The sequence below is a fragment of the Sphaeramia orbicularis genome, chromosome 20 (genome assembly GCF_902148855.1).
Source record: "Sphaeramia orbicularis chromosome 20, fSphaOr1.1, whole genome shotgun sequence".
Lineage (NCBI taxonomy): Eukaryota > Metazoa > Chordata > Actinopteri > Kurtiformes > Apogonidae > Sphaeramia > Sphaeramia orbicularis.
Window position 1 is genome coordinate 25745436 of NC_043976.1, and position 23723 is coordinate 25769158.

At 36.2% G+C, this 23723-nt stretch overlaps 3 protein-coding genes and 1 long non-coding RNA gene across 4 annotated transcripts in view; 3 read left to right on the plus strand and 1 right to left on the minus strand.

Moving 5' to 3' along the window:
• LOC115411594 (mechanosensory protein 2) lies at nt 1-6331 on the minus strand. Its single transcript, XM_030123786.1, has 7 exons — nt 6107-6331; nt 5898-6010; nt 4449-4521; nt 4130-4212; nt 3432-3635; nt 2035-2169; nt 1-598 (listed from the first exon to the last, which is right to left on the minus strand). The coding sequence occupies exons 1-7, from the start codon at nt 6180-6182 to the stop codon at nt 413-415; spliced, it is 870 nt and encodes a 289-aa protein (XP_029979646.1). The 5' UTR covers nt 6183-6331; the 3' UTR covers nt 1-412.
• On the plus strand, nt 538-1877 carry LOC115411596 (uncharacterized). The gene is made up of 2 exons (XR_003934241.1): nt 538-647; nt 1657-1877. It is a non-coding gene; the product is annotated as an uncharacterized LOC115411596 (long non-coding RNA).
• cip2a (cellular inhibitor of PP2A) overlaps nt 2168-23723 on the plus strand; it is a 26140-nt gene continuing 4584 nt past the window's right edge. Inside the window, 17 exon segments of the mRNA XM_030123781.1 lie at nt 2168-2185; nt 14556-14658; nt 16202-16349; nt 16618-16730; nt 17257-17351; nt 17432-17528; nt 18234-18356; nt 18591-18736; nt 18823-18898; nt 20243-20482; nt 20613-20775; nt 21001-21148; nt 21428-21527; nt 21606-21724; nt 22708-22888; nt 23165-23239; nt 23350-23460. Coding sequence (XP_029979641.1) covers nt 14557-14658; nt 16202-16349; nt 16618-16730; nt 17257-17351; nt 17432-17528; nt 18234-18356; nt 18591-18736; nt 18823-18898; nt 20243-20482; nt 20613-20775; nt 21001-21148; nt 21428-21527; nt 21606-21724; nt 22708-22888; nt 23165-23239; nt 23350-23460 — 2037 coding nt within the window. The 5' untranslated portion in view covers nt 2168-2185; nt 14556.
• LOC115411595 (SH2 domain-containing protein 1B) lies at nt 8453-12560 on the plus strand. Its single transcript, XM_030123787.1, has 4 exons — nt 8453-9307; nt 9822-9885; nt 11325-11538; nt 11629-12560. The coding sequence occupies exons 1-4, from the start codon at nt 9165-9167 to the stop codon at nt 11679-11681; spliced, it is 474 nt and encodes a 157-aa protein (XP_029979647.1). The 5' UTR covers nt 8453-9164; the 3' UTR covers nt 11682-12560.

A 23723-nucleotide genomic window follows, 5' to 3' on the forward strand; every position in this document is an offset into this window, starting at 1 on the left:
TTTTGGATATTTCATCCTTTATGATGCATAACAGAATTAAAACATTCAAGAAATACAGATGAATATCTGTCTGTAAAGGATCCTCACTGCATCAGGAACTGTCATTTATTAATGATGATAGTATGTAAATTCAGGAATTCAATATTTTACATTTATTTCCACTTTAAAGATTAGATACTGTTGCTTGTTACATGTTTACGTGTAATCTGTAAACTTTAAAAATGAATTAAAGCTGATCTCAAGAAAAACAAATGTTGGTATTGAAGTCTTTTTTATTAACATGTTAATAAATACATAACGTTTACATTGTACGTACATTTACAATCAGTGTGACAACTACAGACAATACATAGTGGCTCATTTTATTTTAATTTCCCTGCAGAGGTATTCATATGGTGCATCCTGTGAGGAGCTAAGGCTGATGGGACAGGAAGTTTGTCAGAAGTTCAACAGGGAGGGAGAAGACAATGACAGACGCACTGCTGTCGACAGAGGACAACGACTGCAGGTATCGGAGCTGGAACGCTACGGGGGAAAACCCTGACGCCGCCTCCTTCAGAGCTCGGGACACCTCCAGCTCCCCCTTGGCCACAATCATCTGAGACACACAGAAAGAGGTTCTAAGATACCTGGAGAACCAAGATCAGGTACATACACAGGAGATGACACATTTAAAGGAACATAAAAAAACGTGAATCTGCCTGATGTAAGACAAGCAGCAAAAACTCAATGATGAATCAGTGAATATGCCTGTGTGTGTAATTCTATAAGAAAATAAGGTCCAAGTTTTCTGATCCCAGTTTCATAAATGCGAAACTTTTTTGGTTTCATTCATCCTGTTAGAGTAGAAAAAACCTTTGGATGTTTTACGGAAAAGTAATGACAAGTTGGTTCTTTACACTACATCCATCCATACTAGGGATCTTAACATTCTGGCTTGTATATCTAAGTATATCTGAAGGAAATATTTACTTTTACTAAAGTAAAATTTCATTGCAGTAATAGCTCTTTCAGTTACATTTAGTGCTTTAGTAAAATAACCTCTGCAGCAACATACAACAATAACAGGGAAAATGGTCTCCTGCAAAAGGGTTTTCTATTTAATTAAATGAAGAAAAAAGGCAACAAATAGCAAAATATTTCAGAGAATGATTGTGATATTCATGAGGAAAATACTGCCAACCAGAATCAAAATAAGGTGCAGTTTTTCGTTTTGGAAACAAACAGTATGAGATTAAATAGTATGTACACTGTTGCCCATAAAGTTGGAATAAAATATTTGTACCTCTTCTCATGAAATGATTGTGACAATGTGTTTTATTCTTGATAGGTAAAGTGTAACTGGGACTCAGTATGTAATCATTGTTCCTGGTCTAAGGCGATTACCAATGTGTATAAATAGATGTGTATAATATAAAAAGGGCAACGGTGTATAAAAGACAATAACAGTTTGATAATATCCCAAGTTTAGGGTATGCTAGCTTTAACTGTGGCCAAAACATTAATAAACTGTGTTAGAACTGCAACCATACGCAAAGGAAACGCCACACAAATATTTCAAGGTAAGTTGTTAATCTTTTCAAATAAAAATATGTAAACTTTGAAGGTTGTAACTTCCTGCATGTGATTTGATGCTTTTCTTTGTCACATTTACAGGTAAACTGTATATTTTTGAGGTGTTAATAAAAGGGAATCTGGAAATGCTGTTCATCCTCAGATGTCCTCCTCTATAGCGATGCTCACACTGTCTTTTTTATTATTACTGTCAGTGTCTATTAGTGTCTCCACAATGTTGGTGAACCGACAGATTGAAACCACTGTTACTTCACATGACCCGATGACTGAAAACCCAAATAAACATCGGCATGTTTACCGTCTGCGGTGTTAACTGTTTACTGGGACTTTAACCTGCTGTGATTAAATGAAACAGATGGCTGGGGCTCAGACACACTTACTGCATGTGGGTGTTTTTGAACTCGGACTGTGTGTGAGTGTGTGTTTCTGTTATATATTTGAGTCCAGACATGTAGGAACCTTTGCTCTGGCGTTCCTTGCAGCCTCGGCCTCTGAAGCCATGCAGCGCTGCAGGGTGACGGGAAGTGTTAAGTCCTTTAGCTCCACCCTCTCCACCAGAACGCCCCACAGTCTGGTTGCAGTGTGCAGCACTTCCTATTGGAAAAAAGAGGTATGACAGCTTCCAGCAATAACATATCAAATCAAATGCAAACACAGGAATCAAACATGAGATGCATCTGGTCATCTGCTGGCTGGTTCTCTGTGAAGTGAACTACATAATGTTTTCAGTTACTAAAACTTCATAACTGACTATTTAATTGGTTAAACCACCTGTATGACCTTTACTCTAATTTCATTATAAAAACATGGCTTTGTTTTTCTTCTTAGCCTAACAATCACTGATCTGCCTAACATAGGGATGGAACTTTACCAGATAGTTTCCATTCATTTTTATACACATTTTAATAGTTATATATTGAATATTTTATTTCAGAACTGTAAAAATGTCCACAGCTGAAGTAATATTTATCTTAAGTGTTGATATTACCAGTGAAAGGTGTGGAGGAAGTGGCAAATGCAATGATGCCATTGCAGGGTTTTCTGAATGGAGGAATGTGAAATTCCTCAGAACACAGCTATTAAACTGTAATGGTAGCACATGTCTTGGTATGAATCTTATATTATCCCACCTATAAACCCTGTTGCTGCTCAATGTCTTTCAGTCTAAAGTTATTTCAGTCATTCATCATCCTGCTGAAATCAAAGTCTCATAAATGTAGATTTTTCAGATCATTAATGAGAGTATCTGCTTTGTGAAATCCTCAGACACTCATGTTTATTTGGATAAAATCTTTAAAAATGTGTCTGCATTAGAAGTATGTTCTTTTAAGTTCTTTTACATACTGTTATAATTACATTTTTCTTTTGTTTTACAAATTGAGACAGGAATCACATATTCTTTCTCTGGATTCAGAGGTCTTTCCTTTATTTTATATCACCAAACTGGGGGTCTATAAACTGTACATTTTATATTTTCCTTTGTTGTATCAAGGCAAATGCACTTTTTAACTCTGTATTTATAGCTTTCCTACAACTAAAAAAAAAGAATACTAGACTGTCATTCACTCTTTACACATAGAAAAGTTATTTATAGCTAAGAATAAAAAACAAAACCCTTTTCATCAATCAGAGGATGAATTTTTTGATCCAGATGGACTGATGACACTTTTTTGTCTCAAGCAAACATCTAGAAATTATTTATAGTCTCCAGGTTCAGAGGATTGTGAGCACTTCATCTGTTAACAAAACAGAATGTAATTTAACATTAGTAACAGGTGCACATTCTCTAAATTCTGTCACGGTAGAAGCAAAGATTGCTCTTGTTTTTCACTCATCTTTATCTGCATTAAACTCACTTCCACCCTCTTTGTGACACTCGTCCTCTGTGCCAGTATGTCTGCCAGTGTGTGTGCACCCAGTGAAGCCCTCAGTGTGGTCTGGGCCAACATATATGTGACCTGGGAGCCATCTTTAACACGTGTCACCCAGAGGGCAGGGTCTACCACACGGTAAAACACAACAGCGTCAACCTTTAATGGAACTCCATCTGCAGTGAGAACCTGAGGTGGAGGGAAAGTGAGAAAAACAAAGAACAACAGGTCAACAACAGTATTCAACCCCTTTCCCAAAAAACAATCTAAAAGCCAAGTGACCTCTGTGTGTGTGTGTGTGTGTGTGTGTGCGCGTGCGTGCGCATGCATGTGTGTCTCGGGAATCACACAAAATCCGGAAAGAGCTGACGGCTGCAGTTTGACATTCTTATGTATTTTTGGTCAAGGAAAGACAGCAGCGAAAACAGCAAGTTGATAGGACCAATATTTTGGGAGATAGTAATTTTGGAATACAATAGCCTTACAATTATGTTGCTATACCCAGAACGCTTTGGCGGTAACTACTGGACAAATGTGATACAGCATGCATGAATCCACAGCAGCATAAAAACTACCACATCTAGAGCCTGTGGATCCCCATGGGTCAACGGGCTAGTATGTTTTAATACCAGAACCTGCAAAAGCCCTAAATGACTGACACAACACTGCTTTCTGCTGCTGACCTCTTGTGGTCGGACATTGAGGGACACGGTGCGCAGGTCTACCTTCTGGATCACATCCAGCCAAGGGATAACCCAGAACAAACCTGCAGAGATGTAATAAGATGAATGAGTCCCATCTAGAACACAGGCTGCTCACAAAGATACTTTAACCCAGAGTCAAATGTAAAGTAGGAAACCTTAGATTTTTTTATTTATGTACCTCATATCAATAATCAGCACTGCAGGGCCTTTAGACACATTAATTATTGTGGCTCTTCCCTGTGCTTTGACTAAAAGATAAAAATTCCAGGCCAGATGTGATAGAAAAAGAATCACGTACCAGGTCCTTTGGCTTGTCCTTTAACAACACGGCCCAGTCTGAAAATAACAGCCCTCTCATACTCCTGAACGACCTGTAGGACCAACAACAGAAACATTCAAACAGACAGAGGGTTAAATATCTCATTGATGCATTTCATCTCCTTTTCCTCTCATACTGTATTTTTATGCCTGTAATTTATAGTATTTATAAAAAAAAAAAACACTGATGCACCCTGGTCACCACTTATTATATATTTATGTATATGTAAAGAACATGTGGGCCACTGAAATTTACACTGAGAGGTTAAGTCTTGTTTTAGTTTTGTCTTAAAGCACTCATGCATCTTCATTCATTATAAATAAACATCTCGTCACTTTTTCAATGTTTTCTCTTTCAGCCCTAGTTTATTTTTCTTTTATATACAGGGAATATATCTCCTATCATTGACTGGCAATACAACAATTTGACCAGTTTTCTCAAATAAAACACTGGCGGACACAGTGTGACACAGACCATTATCAATTATTTAATTATTTTCTGTTGCTGTTCTGTATACATCATGCATGGGAAGAGTGAATATGAATGAGTAATAACCAGAGAATAGTATGGGAAGAATAAAATACAGGACAGAATAAAGTGCAGATTGTGCACAGAAAACAATGCATAAAATAAGAAAGATAAAAAAAAAGTAAAGAAATAAAGAATAAACAATAAATATTAAAGCCAATTATTTAAAAGAAATTACCGGTACCGTTTTTTTTAATGTCATCATCAGCACATGTCCCATTAAAACAGAAACAGGTTTGAGTTTGTGGAGGGAATTGTCTTGTGAAATTGGATTAGATTCAGTTTTATTTTATTACAAGCACTTTAATGGAATAAAATGCTGGTTTACATCCAGTCTGAGGGTGTGAAATAGTAAAAGGAGTTTAAAAAAAAAAAAAAAAGATGTAACCAGTAGACTATTATCACCACCTTATGTAACTGTACTTACCTATTAACATTTTAATTTGCACAGACACCATTTACATTTGCACTGTGTATTTTATTTTACCTACCCTGTTCTATTTTGAAAAAAACTTTTTTATCTATTTATATTTCTTATGTTTTTAAATATTTGACATTCTGTGGACATCAAATCAAGAACTTAAATGTACATGGAACACCTTTTCTTACTGTGCATATGACAAACATTTTGAATCTTGAATTAGATATAGAGAGGTTATATTATAAAGTATATATTTACTTATATTAAAAAAAAAAAAAGACTCTACTCAACATGTGCAGATATTTACACATTTTTTAAGAAATTATAACATTTTGGAATATGAAAAATACAATGAACAGGTTAAAATTAATAATGAACACCAGGTTCTTTTATGGGCTTTTAAAATATATAAATAGAGTTTGAATGGTGTCAAATGTCCTCTGACGGACAGATATCAGTGTGTTTACATGTCAGGTCACCTTGGCGCACATCCAGGCTGTTAGCGGGAAGGTGAAGAAGATGAAAGCCGCGGACAGCAGCGTCAGCACGGCCCCGAACACCTCCGACACACCGCCACTCCTCCCTCTTCCATCTGCCGACAACAACAGCAACAAGATGAATGAAGAACTTAAACTATGGAGAAATAAGTACTTTAACAGTCACGTTACACATTTCGGACACTGCTGACCTTGACGGATGTTTATGTCACTTTCAGGATCAAATTCATCCGCACAAAGAGCTCCAACTCTGGTACCGCCGGGCATTGCCCTCGGTCCGTGTCACAGAGAAATCACCCTTATATTAGACTGCAGTTTGTGTCTGCAGTTGTTCATATTTTAGCCCGGGTTACTTCTTCATGGCAGCTGATTAAAAACGGATTTGCGTGATCCCGCTACAACTTCCGCGTTGCGTTACCTAGCGACATGACCACGCCCCCATGGGTTATAAAAAGCACCAGCTGCATTATTATTAGGGACCGAGCCGAAAGGTAAGGCCCTCTCACGCAGTGAGAGGCCTTGCCTGCAAGCAAGGCCCTATTGTTTTTCGTTCGTTTTTATATTATTATTATTATTCACACACCACTTTGACCTGGATTTTGACCCCCTGAACATGCACGAAAACTCACCAAATTTGGCGCACATGTCAGGCCTGGCGAAAAATTTGATAAAATGAAAAAATTAACCCCATAGGTGCCAAAATGGGCTCTCTAGCGCCACCTATGTGAAAAAAACGGTAACTGCCCTAGTGGCCAGTAGGAATGTCGTACAGACATGAAACCAGTGCCAAAATTTTTGTTGGATCATGCTCTACAAATCATCCACTGACACTCATGACCTATCTGCAACAGGAACTTCGCAATATGCCTTTCAAAATAAAATTTCTAAAACTAACTCCGATGACACTGTTTGTGGTATTGACTTCTAAATAGCGCCAAAAGATAGAGTGAACCCTCCTTAATACAACGATTTCACACCTTTTCCATAACTGTCTTAGTTTCTTTTTTACAAGCCTGCAAAGTTGCGATGTTTGGAACTCATTTTTCACTTTGGAGTTTTTCCCCACATGTGACATATCTACGCGTTCACGGGACTCAGCACAACTCTCACATCCAAAAATTTTTGAGATAGGATGTACGGTTATTGATTTATAACAATTTGTTTCTTTTCATACTTTTTCCACTTTAGACTGCCATTTGACCCCCTTAACATGCTCCAAAACTCACCAAATTTGCCATGTATGTCATGACTGGTGAACACTTTCATACAATATCAAAATTAACCCCTTGCATGCTAAAATGGACTCTGTAGCGCCACCTATGTACTAAAAAACACACAAAATCGGCCCTAGCGGCCAGTAGGAATGTCACAGAAACATGAAACAAATGCCAAAATGTTGGTCTGATTGAGCCCGACAAATCATACACTGACACTCATGAGCTAACTCCAACAGGAAGTTGGCAATCTGCTTTTGAAAGTTACTCTACGTTTCTGCAATTAGTACTCAGTCATTCCAGACTTTTGAATAAAAAGTTATACCTCACTCAATTCCCACAAGTCTGCAGAATCCAAAAGTGAAAGAATTTTTCAGATACGACCTACGGTTATGGAATTATGGCGATTTTTTGAAGACTATGTTTACTTTCACTTTTAACAATGACAAAGTCCCTATAAAATTCTTCTTGGTGGGCAGCTGTCTATGGCTGTCCATAGTGTAGTGGTTCATGTAGCTGCCTATGGAGCAAGAGGACCTGGGTTCAAATCCCAGACAATCCAAACTTTTTTTTTTTTTTTTTTCTCCATCTTAAAACAGGTTTTACTGCATTGTATTTTGGATACTGGAAATTTTGCACACATTCAAAAGTACACAGAGTACATTTTTTCAAAATAAAACCCCAAATACCAATAATACAAAATTTCTATTACATAACTTCTTTTCATTTTTATGATCAAACGCTCAACTCTTTGTACAATGTTTCTTCATTCAAAAGTACTCTTTCTCACAGACACACATGCTCACACAATAGGGTTTTTCCAAAATAAAAGCCTTAAATGTGAGACATCATCACTTTTATGCTCAATTATTCATACAATTTCAATTCATTTTTCAAACTGATTCTTTCTCTCACATACAAAACAAATGCACATACACACAGTAGGTTTTCCAAAATAAAAGTGTCATTTTAAAGGTGATGGTGGTTTCAGCAGAGGGTCGCTGGTGTTCTGTACAGATGTAAGGAGGACGGACACTAAAGGGTGGGAACTGGTATGGGGACGGACAGGTGTGAGTGGAGCTGAGGTGTGGACGGTCACGGGAGGCGGATCGCGGGGGAGGCGGAACGCCCGGTGCGAGGTCCCGCCCAATGCTGCTTGCAGCTTTAATTATTATTATTATTATTATTATTATTATTATCATTATTATTATTATTATTATTATTATTACTATTGTTTTTTGTGTTTTCTTACTATTATTATTATTATTTATATTATTATTATTATTATTAGTAGTAGTAGTAGTAGTAGTAGTAATAGTAGTAGTAGTAGTCGTAGTACTATAAAGTGCAGGAATTGATAATTATTTTTACAGATTTAAAACTAGTCTGACACCAAACTAGATTTTCCCCTCTTCCCCCACCTTTTTTTTTAGTTCAACCAGAGCCTTCTTTATAGGGCACTGAGTTCAACTACTTCTAGTCTTACGTCATATGTACCTTGTTAAGTCCTCTTCAACACTGTTTTCGTGTGCTGTTCTGACATTTTATCCTAAATACCCACTTATGATTAATACAGCCTCAACTGTGTCTGATTATACTCATCATGACATAATGTTTAGCACAAGAAATAGAGCTCTGCTTCTTTTGATGCCTAAACTATTGACACAGGTTCTTTATTTGTATTTTGCATATTTGTCTTTGTTCTCTTTCTCACACATCCTCCTTCTCAAACTTTTTACACACATACTTCCTGTGAAACTTTCTGGCCAGCTCAGTGGTTTTGTTCTATGTGCTGCTCTGAACACTTCAGAGTTTTGACTTGTCTTGGCCAGATTCTGTTATTCAGTCCTGTTTGTCTCATTGTCTTTGGCTTTATTTTCATCAGACTTCACATCAGGGGATTGGTGGCTCCTGTACATGACCCCAAAAGGAATGCAGAACTAAAATTCTTAGAAAGTTAATAATCTGAGAAAGCAGAAGCAGATGTCTGGTGTTCTCTGAGGTAAATGTCCTTCACCCTCAGCTTGCAATCACCATGGCTGCTGCTTTGCCCCTGTGTTACCATGGCGCCATCAGCAAGAAGGAGTGTGAGGATCTGCTGGGAAAGAAGAGCAAGGATGGAGCCTACCTGATCCGAGACAGCGAGACCATTCAGGGGGCAATGTGTCTATGTGTTTAGTGAGTATCTGTTCTGTTTACAGCCAAACTGAAGTTACAGCTTGATATATCAGACGTCATTCTTCAGGTTTTTTTATGCTTATTTGTTACATTTTTCTTTATTTAACACTTCCACCACAACTGCTAATATTCATAATAATTGTCAATAGTATATGTTAAATTCTCTGTAATGCGTATGCTACATATTTTCCATGATATTTCTTTTATGCTGAATGATCCGCTGTTTATATCAAGTGGTTGTAAATGCAGTTATACAAATCCAAGCAGTAAACTTACTCATTTTACTCAATCTGACTAATTCTAATTGTTACATGAATGAGAAAATCCATTGACAGTTATTTCATGTATTGTAGCTAACACACATTATATAATAAGCTCATGACAGTATCATTTGAGAATTCATGTGACAAAAATCTTTACTGATAATTTTCCATTTTAGAAGGATAAAGCTGATATTTACTAAACTAGCAAAATTATCTGAAGAATAATGTGTGTATCTTGTTTGTCTCTGCAGTAAAAGCAAAGTGGTGTACACCTACAGACTCCTTCAGACACACACTGGACATTATACTCTTCTGGTAAATAAAGACCCAACATGCATTCACAATACACAAACCTGTAACATGAATACTTTTGATTAATCACGTTTTGAATATTTTATTCTTTGAAATTACTTTACAATAACATATTAAACGTTTATCACACACACTGATAAATATTATAGCTCATTTTCAATTTTCACCATCTTAGCCTATGTGTACTATAACCACATTTGATAATTTTGCTAAAAAAAAAAACTGTCATAAAACCTACAAAATAAATCTGACATGTATTTCAACTTAAATAGGTATTTAACTTATTTGACTTGTTAAATTTAGACAGTAACTATTGAAATATATTACTTACACATGTAATTTCTTATCTTTGTCACCAAATATCCTTAACTTAGTTCTGATTTGTCATATTTCATGTATTCAATTAATAAGGTGTAAATTCTATTCTAAAATCTCTACAGAGTATCAGCGTAGCATGTTATCACAGTATCATTTGCAGTATCAGCAATCCGTAACAAGAATTACTGCTAAAGGAAATAAATTTAACTACTAATGCTCACCAACTGTAACTCAATCTTTTTTTTTTTTTTTTTTTTTTTTTTTTGAACATTATAAGTTTGACCAGTCAGTTAACAGACTCAAACTGTCACAAATTGATATTTGGTTCAAAATACTCCGTCTTTAATTTATTTGATGTTTCCTGATGTAATTCAACAGCATTTTTATAGACTGTATAATTTATATTCTATATTTTTGTGTAAACACTAATATAAGTAAACAGCTTATCATTTGTGTCAAAAAGTAGAGGAGTTATACTGTGTTATTATCAGGCAAATATAAAGCTAATAATAAACTTAGTATTCACATAAAATATGGTAATAACATACATTACGTTCATGTAAATAAATGTGTCTGACCCACAATAACCCAAGTGGAAACTCAGCTCACCCACTTAGAGTGGAAACTCCAATGATGCTAAAGAGACAAAAACAGCACGCTGATTAACTGATTCACACGTTTTCCACTCCACTCATAGTGTTACACAAGATGTATAGGTACCATAACATTTAGATTATATATATACATGTATATATATGTCATCATAATATATTAATAATATATTAATGTATTGCTCCTGTGAACAGCCATATACCTGTAGCTTTACATTTACCTGTATTTAACACATTAAGTAGCATTCAGCAAATATTAACAGTAAAATGTCTGTAAATACTGACCGAAACTTCTTGTCCTGTTTTTTGTTTTTTTTTTTAAATCAATATACACAAAGAAGGGTTTTAACTACATTTGAATTAACTTCATGACACTTCTCTTTCTCTGTCAGCTTCCTCAAATATTTCAGTTCAACATGATGTTTCTGGAGATAATTGTTTTCTGATGTTCGTGTTGGTTCCTGTTTTTTAATTTCTGTCTTTTTCTCTCTCTGATGTGCTGCTTGTCTGCAGTCAGCTGGAGGTTCAGGGGAGATATTTTTTAAGACAGTGGATGAACTACTCCATCACTATAAGAAAAAGAATCAGGGCCTGGCCATACACCTGCGCCATTCTGTGAAAAGACGGACGGCCATGTTGATCCAGTCCCGAAAAACACCACAAGAGGAACCACGGAGAGCCCAGGATTACCCCGTGGCTTTATCTGCTGCAGAGGGTGAATATGAAAGTACGTCATACACCGTCACTTATTTATCTTTGTCATCTTAACAGTTTGACTTCCTTTTATGTTATTCATATGATGCTTTTTTTCTTCCAGATGTTTTTTCCTCAGCTGAATATGTTGACGTCCTGCCCTCCTCCACAGCTTGATCACATCTCAAATGTCAGTGTGATCTTTAAACATTCATCACAAGGACAGCTTTAAAGACATTTTGGGGGAGAATATTCTGGACTGTGGCTATTTAAATGGACTATATGTGATCAGAATGGATTATATGCAGATTACCAAATAAGAAAGCTAAAGACTTTATACATTTTATATATAGCTTTTTCTTAGCCCTCATATTGTCTTCCCTATTTAAAGTTAAAAAACAAAAGAAAATAAACTTCTATCAGAGCTTGTATACAACCCATAGTTCAATATCCTTGCTTTCAGAAGTACAAATACAATATGCATTATCTGTATTTTAACTGAATGTCTATTTTTATGGCCACCCTCTACTTTCTTTTCATTTTACCACAAACATCTGTACATTTCGACTTCTTATATGTACAAAACAGGCTCATTGCTTGAGCCAAAATGTGAAAATCAAGACCAGCCTCAATCCAAATCTAAATAGACGGGACAATAACTCATGAAAAAAGAAAAAGTCCTGTGTGAATCCACGGGCTTATTTTATGTATGACAAGTGACAGCAACAGGACAATAGTCAAAAAAGGTGACTGGACTGCAGAGAAAAGCTGTCATGTGAGTGCATTTTTTTTGCATGTGTATAACATTTGATTTGGTTTGAAGATACAATGATTTTATGTTACATTAATATGATGTGAGGTTCACTTCATTTTGCACATAAACAGTTGGAGCTGGCAAAAATGTTCGTCGGAGCCTATTTTTTACTTTTATATGTTGAGAATACATGTCAGAGCATGTAATATTAACTTTTACTGCAGATCAATGAGTATTTCTACTGTGTACTTGTGCAAGTATCTGTACTTGTAGTGGAGTAAAGAGTGTATTTTTGTCACATGTGTTTGGTTCATTGTCGTTGTTCGTTGTCTGTTCGTTGTCTTTGAAGTAACACAGAGAAAAAGTTTTCTTACTAAAATATTGTCCGTAGCCAAGAGAAAAGCATTTAAAACAGCATCTTGATTAGGGGCATCAAATTCAGTTTAATTTATGAGCCACATTTAGCCCATCATGATCCCAAGTGGACCAGACCAGTAAAACAATAACAGTGAAAAAAAAAGTACAGTTACATTCTGAAACTTTTTGCATCTACAAATTAATAATATTTAACAGTGTTATGCCACATCATTCTAACTTATAGATCACAGTGGATCTACCAAGGCACAAAACATTTAGTAACAGTCATAACATTGTTAAAATTGCCAGTAAATGAGATTTTAGTCCACAAAATCTGCTCTTCTTTTATACATGCACTTCCATCATTTATAAGAAATACTGATGCAAAACTGAAACAGAAAACAAAGTATGGATTTAACTACGCAGTGTCACATGTAACACATTGACCATGAATATTGCAACACTTTTTAAAGAATAATGCTGAGATAATGTGCTTCAGAGGCATCTGTACAGTGGAGATCAGCAGTCACAGCTGCATTTTCCCTGTACTTATTCTGTTTTTTAAAAGCAGAAATATTTGTGTGGCTTGGTCTCTCTGCATTTAATGTTCTCCTCTCAGTATAATTCATCTCCACATTTGTCTTAGTTATTTATGAAGTCTATGAACCAAAAAACAAACATTTATACTGCTACCAAATGCAGAGGCAGACAGCATTTCTATATGTTTTCTGTCTGCAAGTAACAGTAACATATTCTTGACAAGGTTTCATTCTTTGACGATCCTTTTGTGTTTACTGTGTTTGTAGTCTAACATTAAATCAAATAGCAATTTCTGTTAAGAGATAAGAATAAGAAGAAAATCAATGGGAATATGATTTGCAAAGGCTCTTTTAGGTCAGTAAATGCCTTGCACGTTCATTATAGAAAGTATCATTTACCCAGACCCCTGTCTACAAGGACAAACATATAACCACATCCTGCCTGTGTGTTCATACAGTTTCATCTGCTCACCATTCCGTTTGGTGGTTTTTGGGTTTTGCGCATTTAAAGTAAATGGGTTTATCTCCCAGTTTGATCTGATAACTGAAAATTAAAATATTGCAGATATTTTTAAGAGAGCAGAAAATTCTGTAGTGGGCTCTCAGATGTTTAAAATCATCCAACCACAGACTCCACATTTATCAAATGTGTCAAAAGCATCTATAAAAATACATACACACAACAAATAACATATCAGATCATTTCTCCTCAACGTCACAATTTTGAAACTGTAATCATTCTAAATGTCCTAAAACATAACTAAATAAAAAACACAAGTGGTGTGTGTAATTTTATTTTATTTTATTTTATTTTATTTTATTTTATTTTATTTTATTTTTATTTTATTTTATTTTGGCTGTTCTTGCTCCGCCCTGACGTTACGTACTTCTTGTCTGGCCTCAACCATAACCAAAACATAGGAGAGTGTTAGCTTAATTTGCTTATTTCTCAAATCAATTCGCTTTAAATTTCCTTTATATTTACATTTAAACTGCTAAAAATATTACAAAGTATTCCCCGAGATATGAATTTTAACGATAAAAGCTTTGTTGATGTAGTTTTAATCCCACCTCCCCCCGTTTTTTGTGAATGGTATGTTCCTTTGCCATTCGAAGGTCGAAGCGGGAGGAAGTTAACGTCGTGGTGCCGGTTGTTGATGTTTTCTGAGGAAAGACAAAACACTACAAGTAGATTGCAGTAAACATTTTTATATATGTTATTAATTGGACGATGAATATTGATTAAAGTATCAAGACACAGTTTCATTATTATTTTTAACTGGCTGGAATTGTGACATAGTGTAGGTTGCTAGTGTTAGTAGTTGCAGTGCTCATAATGGACGCCGTGACAGTGCGTCGTTACTCTGATTTTTAAGACTTTGTCTCCGTGTTTTTTCACAGGATGGATGTGACTACGTGTTTGAAGTCTTTGCTGATGGCCATAAACCAATACAGAGACAGCAAGACAGCGACAAACGCAGCTCAGCTACAGAAACAAGTGGAGGTGAGTGTTTATAAATACGCTGTAGTGTTTAATTATTCATGGAGGCGACGTGACATGGACCCACATTAGCTATATTAAATGTTCTAAACAGTACTGAAAGTACTGAAATCCTTACAGTAACACACTGAAAATACTCAATCACAAGTCAACATTAAATTAAGGTATGTAGATAGTAACAGCAAAATGTATGTGCAATATCAAAAGTAAAATGTGCAGAAAAATGATTCCTGTCATGGTTTTGTTATTTGATGTTTTGGTACTGATCAACAACAATCGTGTATTTTTTCTCAAGTATACTGCCTCACTTTGCATTTCCATTTATGCTACTTCATGCTTTATGTTATGTTATTTTTACTCCTCTGCATGTGCCTGACAGCTTTAGTTACTTTTAAACTAAAGAGTTTACACCATTGATAATATAACTAACAAGATTTTAAGATACAACAGTTCAAGAATAAACCAGTGCTGTGCAGTAAATATGTCTTACATAAAGCAGCGAGTACTTGGCTCATCTGTCAGATGTTAACAGCTCAACCAAATACTGATTTTCCCCTCTAAACCTCTCAACATGGTTTCATGTCATTTAATGTTCAAATCATTCAATATAACTAAAAATCAAAGACGATAAAACTGACAACGGATGTAAGTATCACACATTTTTTCTTGTCTCTTGTGTTACTCATGTAATGAGCTGTTAGATTTATCCGGTATCTCTGTTTATAAAACTGGATCTAAAGTTGCTCCAACAGTAATATGCTGCCACAACACTGAGGCTTTGCTCAGTAATTGCATAACTTGTGTAAATATATCAGTCAGATTTTTACATCAAATAAAGGATCTGAATATTGCTATATTAATATGTATGTTGCATTTTACTGCTGGAGACAGTTAAGTTCACTTGAACCACTTTATTCATGGTTTAAACTACAACAATGTGGTGAATTCCATCATGTGAATATATTGTTGTTGAGCCACTCACAGTATGTAAAAGTCTTAGGCCACCAATACGTTTGTTCTATTAGCAAGGTTATAATGAGCATGTCGTTGAATGTTTTTTTTTCTCTGTAACAAAATAAAAAGCATCAACACAAATATTTCTACTGATCATAGTGGTTAGTATTTGATGTGACCTACCTACCTCAGCATCAGGCAAAGAAATGCCAGAATCAGAAACTACACTTCTTACTTCTACAGCATCTGCTCTGAATCCAAATCAAAAGGTAAATTATAAAAATTGATTTAATGCCACTGCAAAAAACAATATACACTTCTATACTTGTGTCATGGGCCACAGAGTCAAGCCACAGAGTTACATCTTGCATACTCTTAACAGGGATAAGTGATTACAGCTACTAATCATGTATTTAAACCCCTACATGTGGGAACTATGTCTAGAAGATCAGAACCCACTGTTTAGATTTGTGATTGAAGCTAAAGTGTTTGTATGGGTGTGTTGTAACCTGTCTATACATCCTCTGTATATTAAATGTTATGTAGCCCACTGTCCCATCAGTGAACATCTGCATGTTGTGGTTGTTTCTAGGAGGTCTCAGGCCTTAAATATGACCAGCTGCTGTCCTCGGGTCAAGTGTTACCTAGTGAGTGTGTGAGTGGGCTGGTGGAGCTGGCTGGAAACCCAAACACCATTCCTACCTTGACGAGTTCCATCATCTCTCTGCTGGCACAGCTCGGTAAGGTGGTACATGTACATAAGACAAATGTGTGAAACCACTGGTTGGTTTAGTTTCTCAGATGAGCTCTTTACCTACTTGTAGCCAAAACTCACATGTAGTCACAAAGAGAAACTCTCCCCTGATTAAAAACAATGAAAGCCCACTTTGCTTTTAGGATCGTAATGTAAAGCAGATGTCAAATTGGAGAGAAAAACACTGAATTTAAAATTTAACTTGATGGACAAATAACTTAACTTCTGTCTCTCACCTGAACACTGTCTTGTAGCCTCTGATGATGACACTCGAGAGATGCTTCACAGCAGCTATAACCTTACCAGCACCCTGGCCTCTGTTATCCACTGCCACGGAGCCACACCTGGAGAACCACTGGTACTGCAGGTAAGTCAGAGAACTACCTCCACATCTGTGTGGACAGTATATTTTTAGTACATACTTTACAGTAATAGAATATCTTTTAGAAAAATCCAGAAATGCTTGAATGAAAACACATAAAATTTATTTAGAAAGTTTTAGTGTCTGTTCATCCCGAAGATCAGTCCTTACCTCTTGCTTTTCACAAGTTTTTGACCAAAATTTAGTTTTTCATGTGTAATATCTTTCAATCCTTATGAAATTTTGAAATAAACATAATGGGGAGTGGGTTTTGTAGCTGAGCTCGATATAACATGAGTTATTTAGTAGAGCTAGTTTTAACATGAGTGCTTTTAAATTTCTCAGAAATGGCCAATAGATGTATTTTTTAGCCTTAAATGACAACTTTAAAAGTTCTAATTACTTAATCATTACATTAATAAACATCCCATCAATTATCATATACCAAATTAAAGATAAAGTGTCAGACTCTGAGACTTTAGAAGATAAAGTCAATATTTGATTATGATGCATGATTTTGTATGTGATTCAGTGTCTGCAGGTGCTGCAGAAACTGACATACAACACCCGCATCTTCCAGTCCACAAGCTACATCCATGAGCTCATAACATTTCTCATGACAAACATGTAAGTATCACAGTAAGTTCTCAGTGAGACGAGAAGGTACACATCTGCTGTTCGACTCACTCTGTGTTCTCTCACCATAGACAGTCTCATAATGATGACATCATCATGCCCTGCCTTGGCCTCATGGCCAACCTGTGTCGGGATAGTCACTCAGTGCAGAGCCTCATCAAATCTCTGGTTAGTGAAACTGGAAGCCTCTGACAATGATGGTTTGTTATAGATACATGTGCTTTTAATAAGAAATTAGGCTATATTTGCATATTTACAGACTTTTTGTGAGAAGGAGCAGATAATAATAATTAAATGAGTAAATTATTTTTGATTAAATTTTAATTAAAATAAGACTGTTGAAAATGTTTGTGTAAAAACTGTAATTAAAGGCTAACTAGTCCTCAAAGCAGAGATATTATAACATTGAACTTCAACATATAAAGGTGTTTAAATTGGATATTATTATAAGAGTTTTATCGTCAGCTGTCACTAAACAGTTACAGATATAGGTGAACTAATCCCCCGGGGGATTTTTGGAAATTCATGTCTGTCAAGTCATAAAAAAAATAATTCACTGAACTGTTTATTAAATATTTGGTCTGTCCTCAGTGTAGTCTTCATTCAGGGATTATTTTGTTTTACCAATTTCTGTCACTTCTATTGAAATGACAATGAGGTTTAAACACTTCAACAAGGCTTTGATTTACCCGTGAATCATTACAGAGCATTGAAATCACAAAGAAAATCTCTACAAATTAGTGTTTTTGAAAGCCAAAACTTTGCCATGGACATGTCTGTCCAGACCTCCATGTGTAACTGGGTTCACATGACATGTCTATCCAAACAGAATGTTGTTTTGAGTTATATCTGTGTGATTATGTGTTGTTTCAGGACAATGTGAAGCCTTTCTACCGAACCCTGATTAACTTCCTGGCTCACAACAGTCTGACTGTGGTGGTGTTTACTTTGTCCATACTGGCGAGCCTCACTCTGAATGAGAAAGTTGGAGAGAAGGTAAGTGGTGATCATCTATGCTGAGATTTTATGAAACCTTACAAAACAGCTCAAAATGATTCTGTTGTTCTGCTGTAGATGCATATTAATTTAGTGTGTTGTGTTTTGGAGTTTTTATCACGGCAGCACTGACACTATTAGTTCCTCTTTTCTTGTTCCTTTTTCACTACTGTTTTATTTTCTGTTTTATCTCTCCTCTCTGCTTGTGTTCACATGTTTTTTTTTTTCCTTTAGCTTTTTGATGCAAAGAACATACATCAGACTTTCCAGCTCGTGTTCAACATTATTGTAAATGGCGATGGCACTCTGACAAGAAAATACTCTGTTGACCTTTTGGTTGACCTATTAAAGAACCCAAAGATCGCAGATTACCTCAGCAGGTACAGTCCTGTACATCCTCACATACAGTGTTTAAACTATGTGATTAGTAGCTGTTATATTATTCAGTTTTTTTCCCCACTTGCAGGTATCAGCACTTCTCAGCATGTGTGTCTCAAGTCTTAGGACTGCTGCACTCAAAAGACCCCGACTCTGCAGCCAAGGTGAAACCGGAAACCACACTCCATTTGCTTCATGTCTGCAACATATTATTTTTAAGTTTTCTGACATATAAACATATAATATACACATAAACAGCTATTTCAAATATCTGTAATTTTTGCTAGGTGGTGCAGTTGTGGTGAGCACTGACCTATTTTGTGGTCAGTCACAGCAATACGCACATCATGGTATGGTGATTAACCTGTTCAAACTACCAGTGATTAAAATAACCACGCCAGGTTGTTTTCAATTCCTGTTCACTGTTCAGACTGAACTCATTCTGCGTAACATAATCTCTGTAATGTTTGCTTCTGTTTCCTTCATGTTAAGTAGAACATAAAGAAAAGTAAAGTAAAACAAATTGCCATAAAGAGTGTAATTTGTAATGATGCAAATAATAGAGCTTAATATGAAAGCCTACACTTGATCTGGCTGAAAATATTATGATAAAATAAATGTCAAATCGTTAGTTTGTTTCGGTTTAAACATGACAGTCATTTTAAGAAAATTACAAAGGTTTTTAAAAAATAATTAGTAGTTGCACATACAGCTGAGTGATTCGACCAAAAGATCATATGATGAAGTCACAATCCATGATCTGAATGAGTTTTCTCACTATAAAATGTTTTTGAGTTACAAGCAGATTAATATTCTCTGGTTTCTGGAGGGTTAGGCTGTGCATGTTTATTTTTGTTGCTTTTGACTAGAAAACTTGCATTTTTGCAGTTTTTTACTGAAATTATCATATTTTGATGATTTTTACATGGAATAAATACATTTTCATGTACATTCAGCTGTGATATTTTTATTAATTACATAATTTGTGATGGCCTATTTCCCCCTGTCAGAGTTTTATAATGATTTAAGTTGTGGTGAGCACTGACCTATGTTGTGGTCAGTCACAGCAATATGCACATCATGGTATAGCATAACTCTAAAGCATCTGTGTAAATCGGACTCTGACCCAGCAGAACCCACAGCTGGCACATTTATGGTAATTCTTCATCATTTCTTCAACAGGAGCAAAAAAAACGACTAACAAATTCTGCAAGTTAATGCAGCGTCAAACTGTATAAATACTGTAATTTCACTGATAATCAGCTGATAATACTCAGGACATCTGAATTCAATGTTTTTAGGTCAGTACAACCTTTAGTTTTCTCAAAAAACTCATTAGGAGTTTTATAAAGGTTTTTGATTTTGCATCCGATCCCTTTAATCTAAAACTAAACAATGTTTTTTTGCATCTCTGTTTTTGGTGTTTCAGGTATTAAATATTTCAGTCTGTGGTGCAAAACACCCTGTACTAATCCTGTACTTCATCATTTTGACTTGTGTGTCTGCAGGTGTTGGAGCTCCTCCTGGCCATGTGCAGCATCCCAGGGCTTCGTTCGTTGCTGGTTGAGGTGGTTTTCAAACCAACTGGACCCAAACTCAGAGCTGCAGGACGTAGACAGGGGCCGGGCCTGGATGGAGGACGTAAGGCAGAGTCTGGACTTGCTCTGGTGCAGTGGCTCAGCTCACCTGTAGAGGGTGCTGAGTCCTGCTCACTCCAGGCTCTGCAGCTGCTGAACGAGCTGCTTGAGGTAGGGAAGCGTAATGTTCATTAAGATAGTGAATTCAGGATCTATGTTGAGGGTTTATTGAATATACACAGATCATTAATGACAGTAGTGTCGATGTTTAGATTCCTGTTAAACCTATTTCTTTTTGCAGGAGGCGCTGGGAGCAGATACTGTGTCTGCCTGTGTGCTGAGCTTTGTAGAGATGTTGCTTCCAGTCCTGTTAGGCCTGTTGAAGGGTCTCGATCCTGCACAAGGAGACGCTCACATAAGAAAACACTGTTACCACATCACACATGTCACCAGTCTGCTGCTAAATATCCTTTACAACATGTCTTAGGTTCATAAAAAAGTCTAAAACTGATGAAAACAATGTCTGACAAGCTTTTCTATGTGTTACCAACATCATCAAGATCCTTGATGGTCTTAAGTTCTTTGGTGTGTTAAATATAATTTCTTAAAAACTGGAGAAAACCTACCCTTCATCACTGACAGACTGCAGAGGTTGTTTATTTCTGTGTTTGAAGCCTTAACTCTGCCACTCCTGTGCACTGAGGACTCCACCAGATGTTTGGTGTCTGGGCAGGTGAGCGCTCAGCTCTGCCTCTCACAGGCTGAATCCCTCCTTTCCTGTTGTCATAACAACAGCCCCCTCACCTGCCCATCTCCAGGTTTAGACAACAGTCTCAGGTGAGTGGCAGCTCATCCTCACATTTCTGACCAGACTGGTGATTGGTTAATGATCAACAGCATGGTTTAAGTTCTCTTTCCACTGTTTTCATTCATTACAAATATTCTAATCATTTTTTGACAAGACATGGGTCTTTATGGGTTAAAATGGGAAATTCTACTTGGTGACACTAAACATACAAAATGGTCAAATTATGCCACTTTACGGGACATTTTGCATTATCAATCATATTTAGAGGACTGAATGATCCTATATTGGCCTTTGTGTCTATGCTTCAGTCAGGTGTGCTCTGAGGCTCTGCTGAAGACTCTAGAGTTAATGAGTAAACTGAGACAGCAGGTGGAGGACATGGAGACCAGCTTCTACAGGATGTTACAGGTAAAAACACACCCACATGTGCTTCTTACTCAGCTGCATGTGTTACTTTTCTGTGACCTCTTATTGTCTTTCTAACAGGATCAGAGGATAGTGAGTCCCCTCTCTCAGGCCCTGACGTCCCATCACAGAGAGCGTGTGCAGACCGGACTCTCTCTGCTGTTTGAAGCCACGCCCCTTCCAGATTTTCCCGCCCTAGTGTGAGTTAGTCTTTGGGAATGACGCAAACCTAAACAGCTGCAGGTTTAGTAGTTCTGCTGAGTCTTCTCATCCTATGCAGAAATCATGATGATAAAGTCAACTAGAGTTTCATTACCTGACAACTTCTCATCACCTGCAACTAATGATTCTTTTCATTAAAATCAGAACCAGATTTTAAAACATTTAGATATTTTCTTCTGCTTAAACAAAAGCATCAAATTCTCACATGCGAGAAGCTACAACCAGCAACATAAAAAATAATAATAATAATAATCGTAACTAAAGAATTAAACCAGATTTCCTAAACACACTACAATATCCTTTTCTGTGTAAAAATGAAAAAAATAATTTTTTTTCTGATTTTCATTTTCTGATATTGGATATTTTAAAGTAGATTTGCTATGATTAATGATGATTTGCATGTCTTTACAGTCATGTGTTATAATGCACAAAAATACATATCCACACTCAGAGAAATATGTATATGTAGATAATGATGGTTTTCATTGAGAAAGTAGTTTTTGAGAGCCCCCAATCATAATGACAGCGGTGAATTAGGAACACAATTATTTATTAATGTATCTTAAAATTACTTCATTTTCAGATGAACTATGTAATTCAACAATGTTTGTGGTTTTAAAGTATTAGTTCAAATGTGGGGTTAATGGTTTATTAGTATATTTTTGCTGTTGTAGCCTCTGTTCACTTGTTTTGCTTTGTTTTTTCAGCCTTAAACAAAGTACAAAGATGACAAACTAAACATACTGGCTGCTCAGACATAGATTAAGATAAAATTTCTAATTAAACTTGACTTTATTCCAAGCAAATATTATGTTGGTTTATCAAACAAATCTATATAACTTAGCACGAATGGTTGCAATTGATAGTAAAATGTTTTCTGTTAGTAGGTAATAGTTTTTATGTCTCTGTTATTTTGGTCAGTGCATTCATTTATTTTATTATCATTATTATTATTTTTAAGTCTGGGTGAAAGTATTGCTGCCAACAATGCCTATCGCCAGAGGGAGGCTGAGCTGTCAGTCAAACGAGTAGCTGTGCAGGATGTCCCGCCCCCTCGAACAAACATCAGCGTGTTGGAGTCTTCCACTGGTTCCAGCCGGAGCGTTCACAGTCTGGTAGAGAAAATACAGAATGGACTGGAGGTACACAATGTGTGTGTTTCATTTAACAGACATTTAACCCCTTTCACTAAATTTGTAATTAGGCCAGTAGCAATATAAACAAAGTATTAAACAGAAAAGTCCAGCTGAGGCTAAGTTATCTACACTAAAACAGAAATAAAGTTATAATAGAAGAAGCAAACAACCATAAGATGTGCCAGATTGCAACAGATTCCTACAGAAAAACTGTAACTCTGACAGTGACTGTGATTTCAGGTGTTTCTATCGTATTTGTGAGTAAAACCTTTCATTTTGTAGCTGCAGGAGCAAACTAAGGACTCACGTGTGTCTGAGATCATTGATGTCTATGAACAGAAGCTCTCAGCGTTTGCAGTGAGTACAGTTATTTCTTACCTCTTCATTTTGTTGTCTACCACGTAGTACATTAAAGGTTGAATTTGCTTTTTTTCGAACTGTCCTGTCCCTCTTTACGTCTCTTTCAGTCTAAGGAGAGTCGACTGCAGGACCTGTTGGAAGCCAAGGCTCTGGCTCTTTCTCAGGCTGACCGTCTTATCGCTCAGTATCGCTTCCAGCGAGCTCAGGCTGAGGCTGAGGTAACATCTTCAAATATGAGGAGGCTGGAATTAAGTTTCCTCTGTGAACTGTAAACTATGCTTTTGTTTATATCTGAAATTCATTCATTATAAATAAACAGCTCTGAGAGAAGATGATGAGCAAGTCAAAGCCTGGTGAAATTTTTTTGTTGGACATTTACAATGAAATTTCAGTTATTTCTTTTGTCTAGAACAACCATGAGTGTTTCATTTTTTCTATCTTTATTTGGAAGCTGTTTGTATATGCAGTGTGTAGTGGAGAG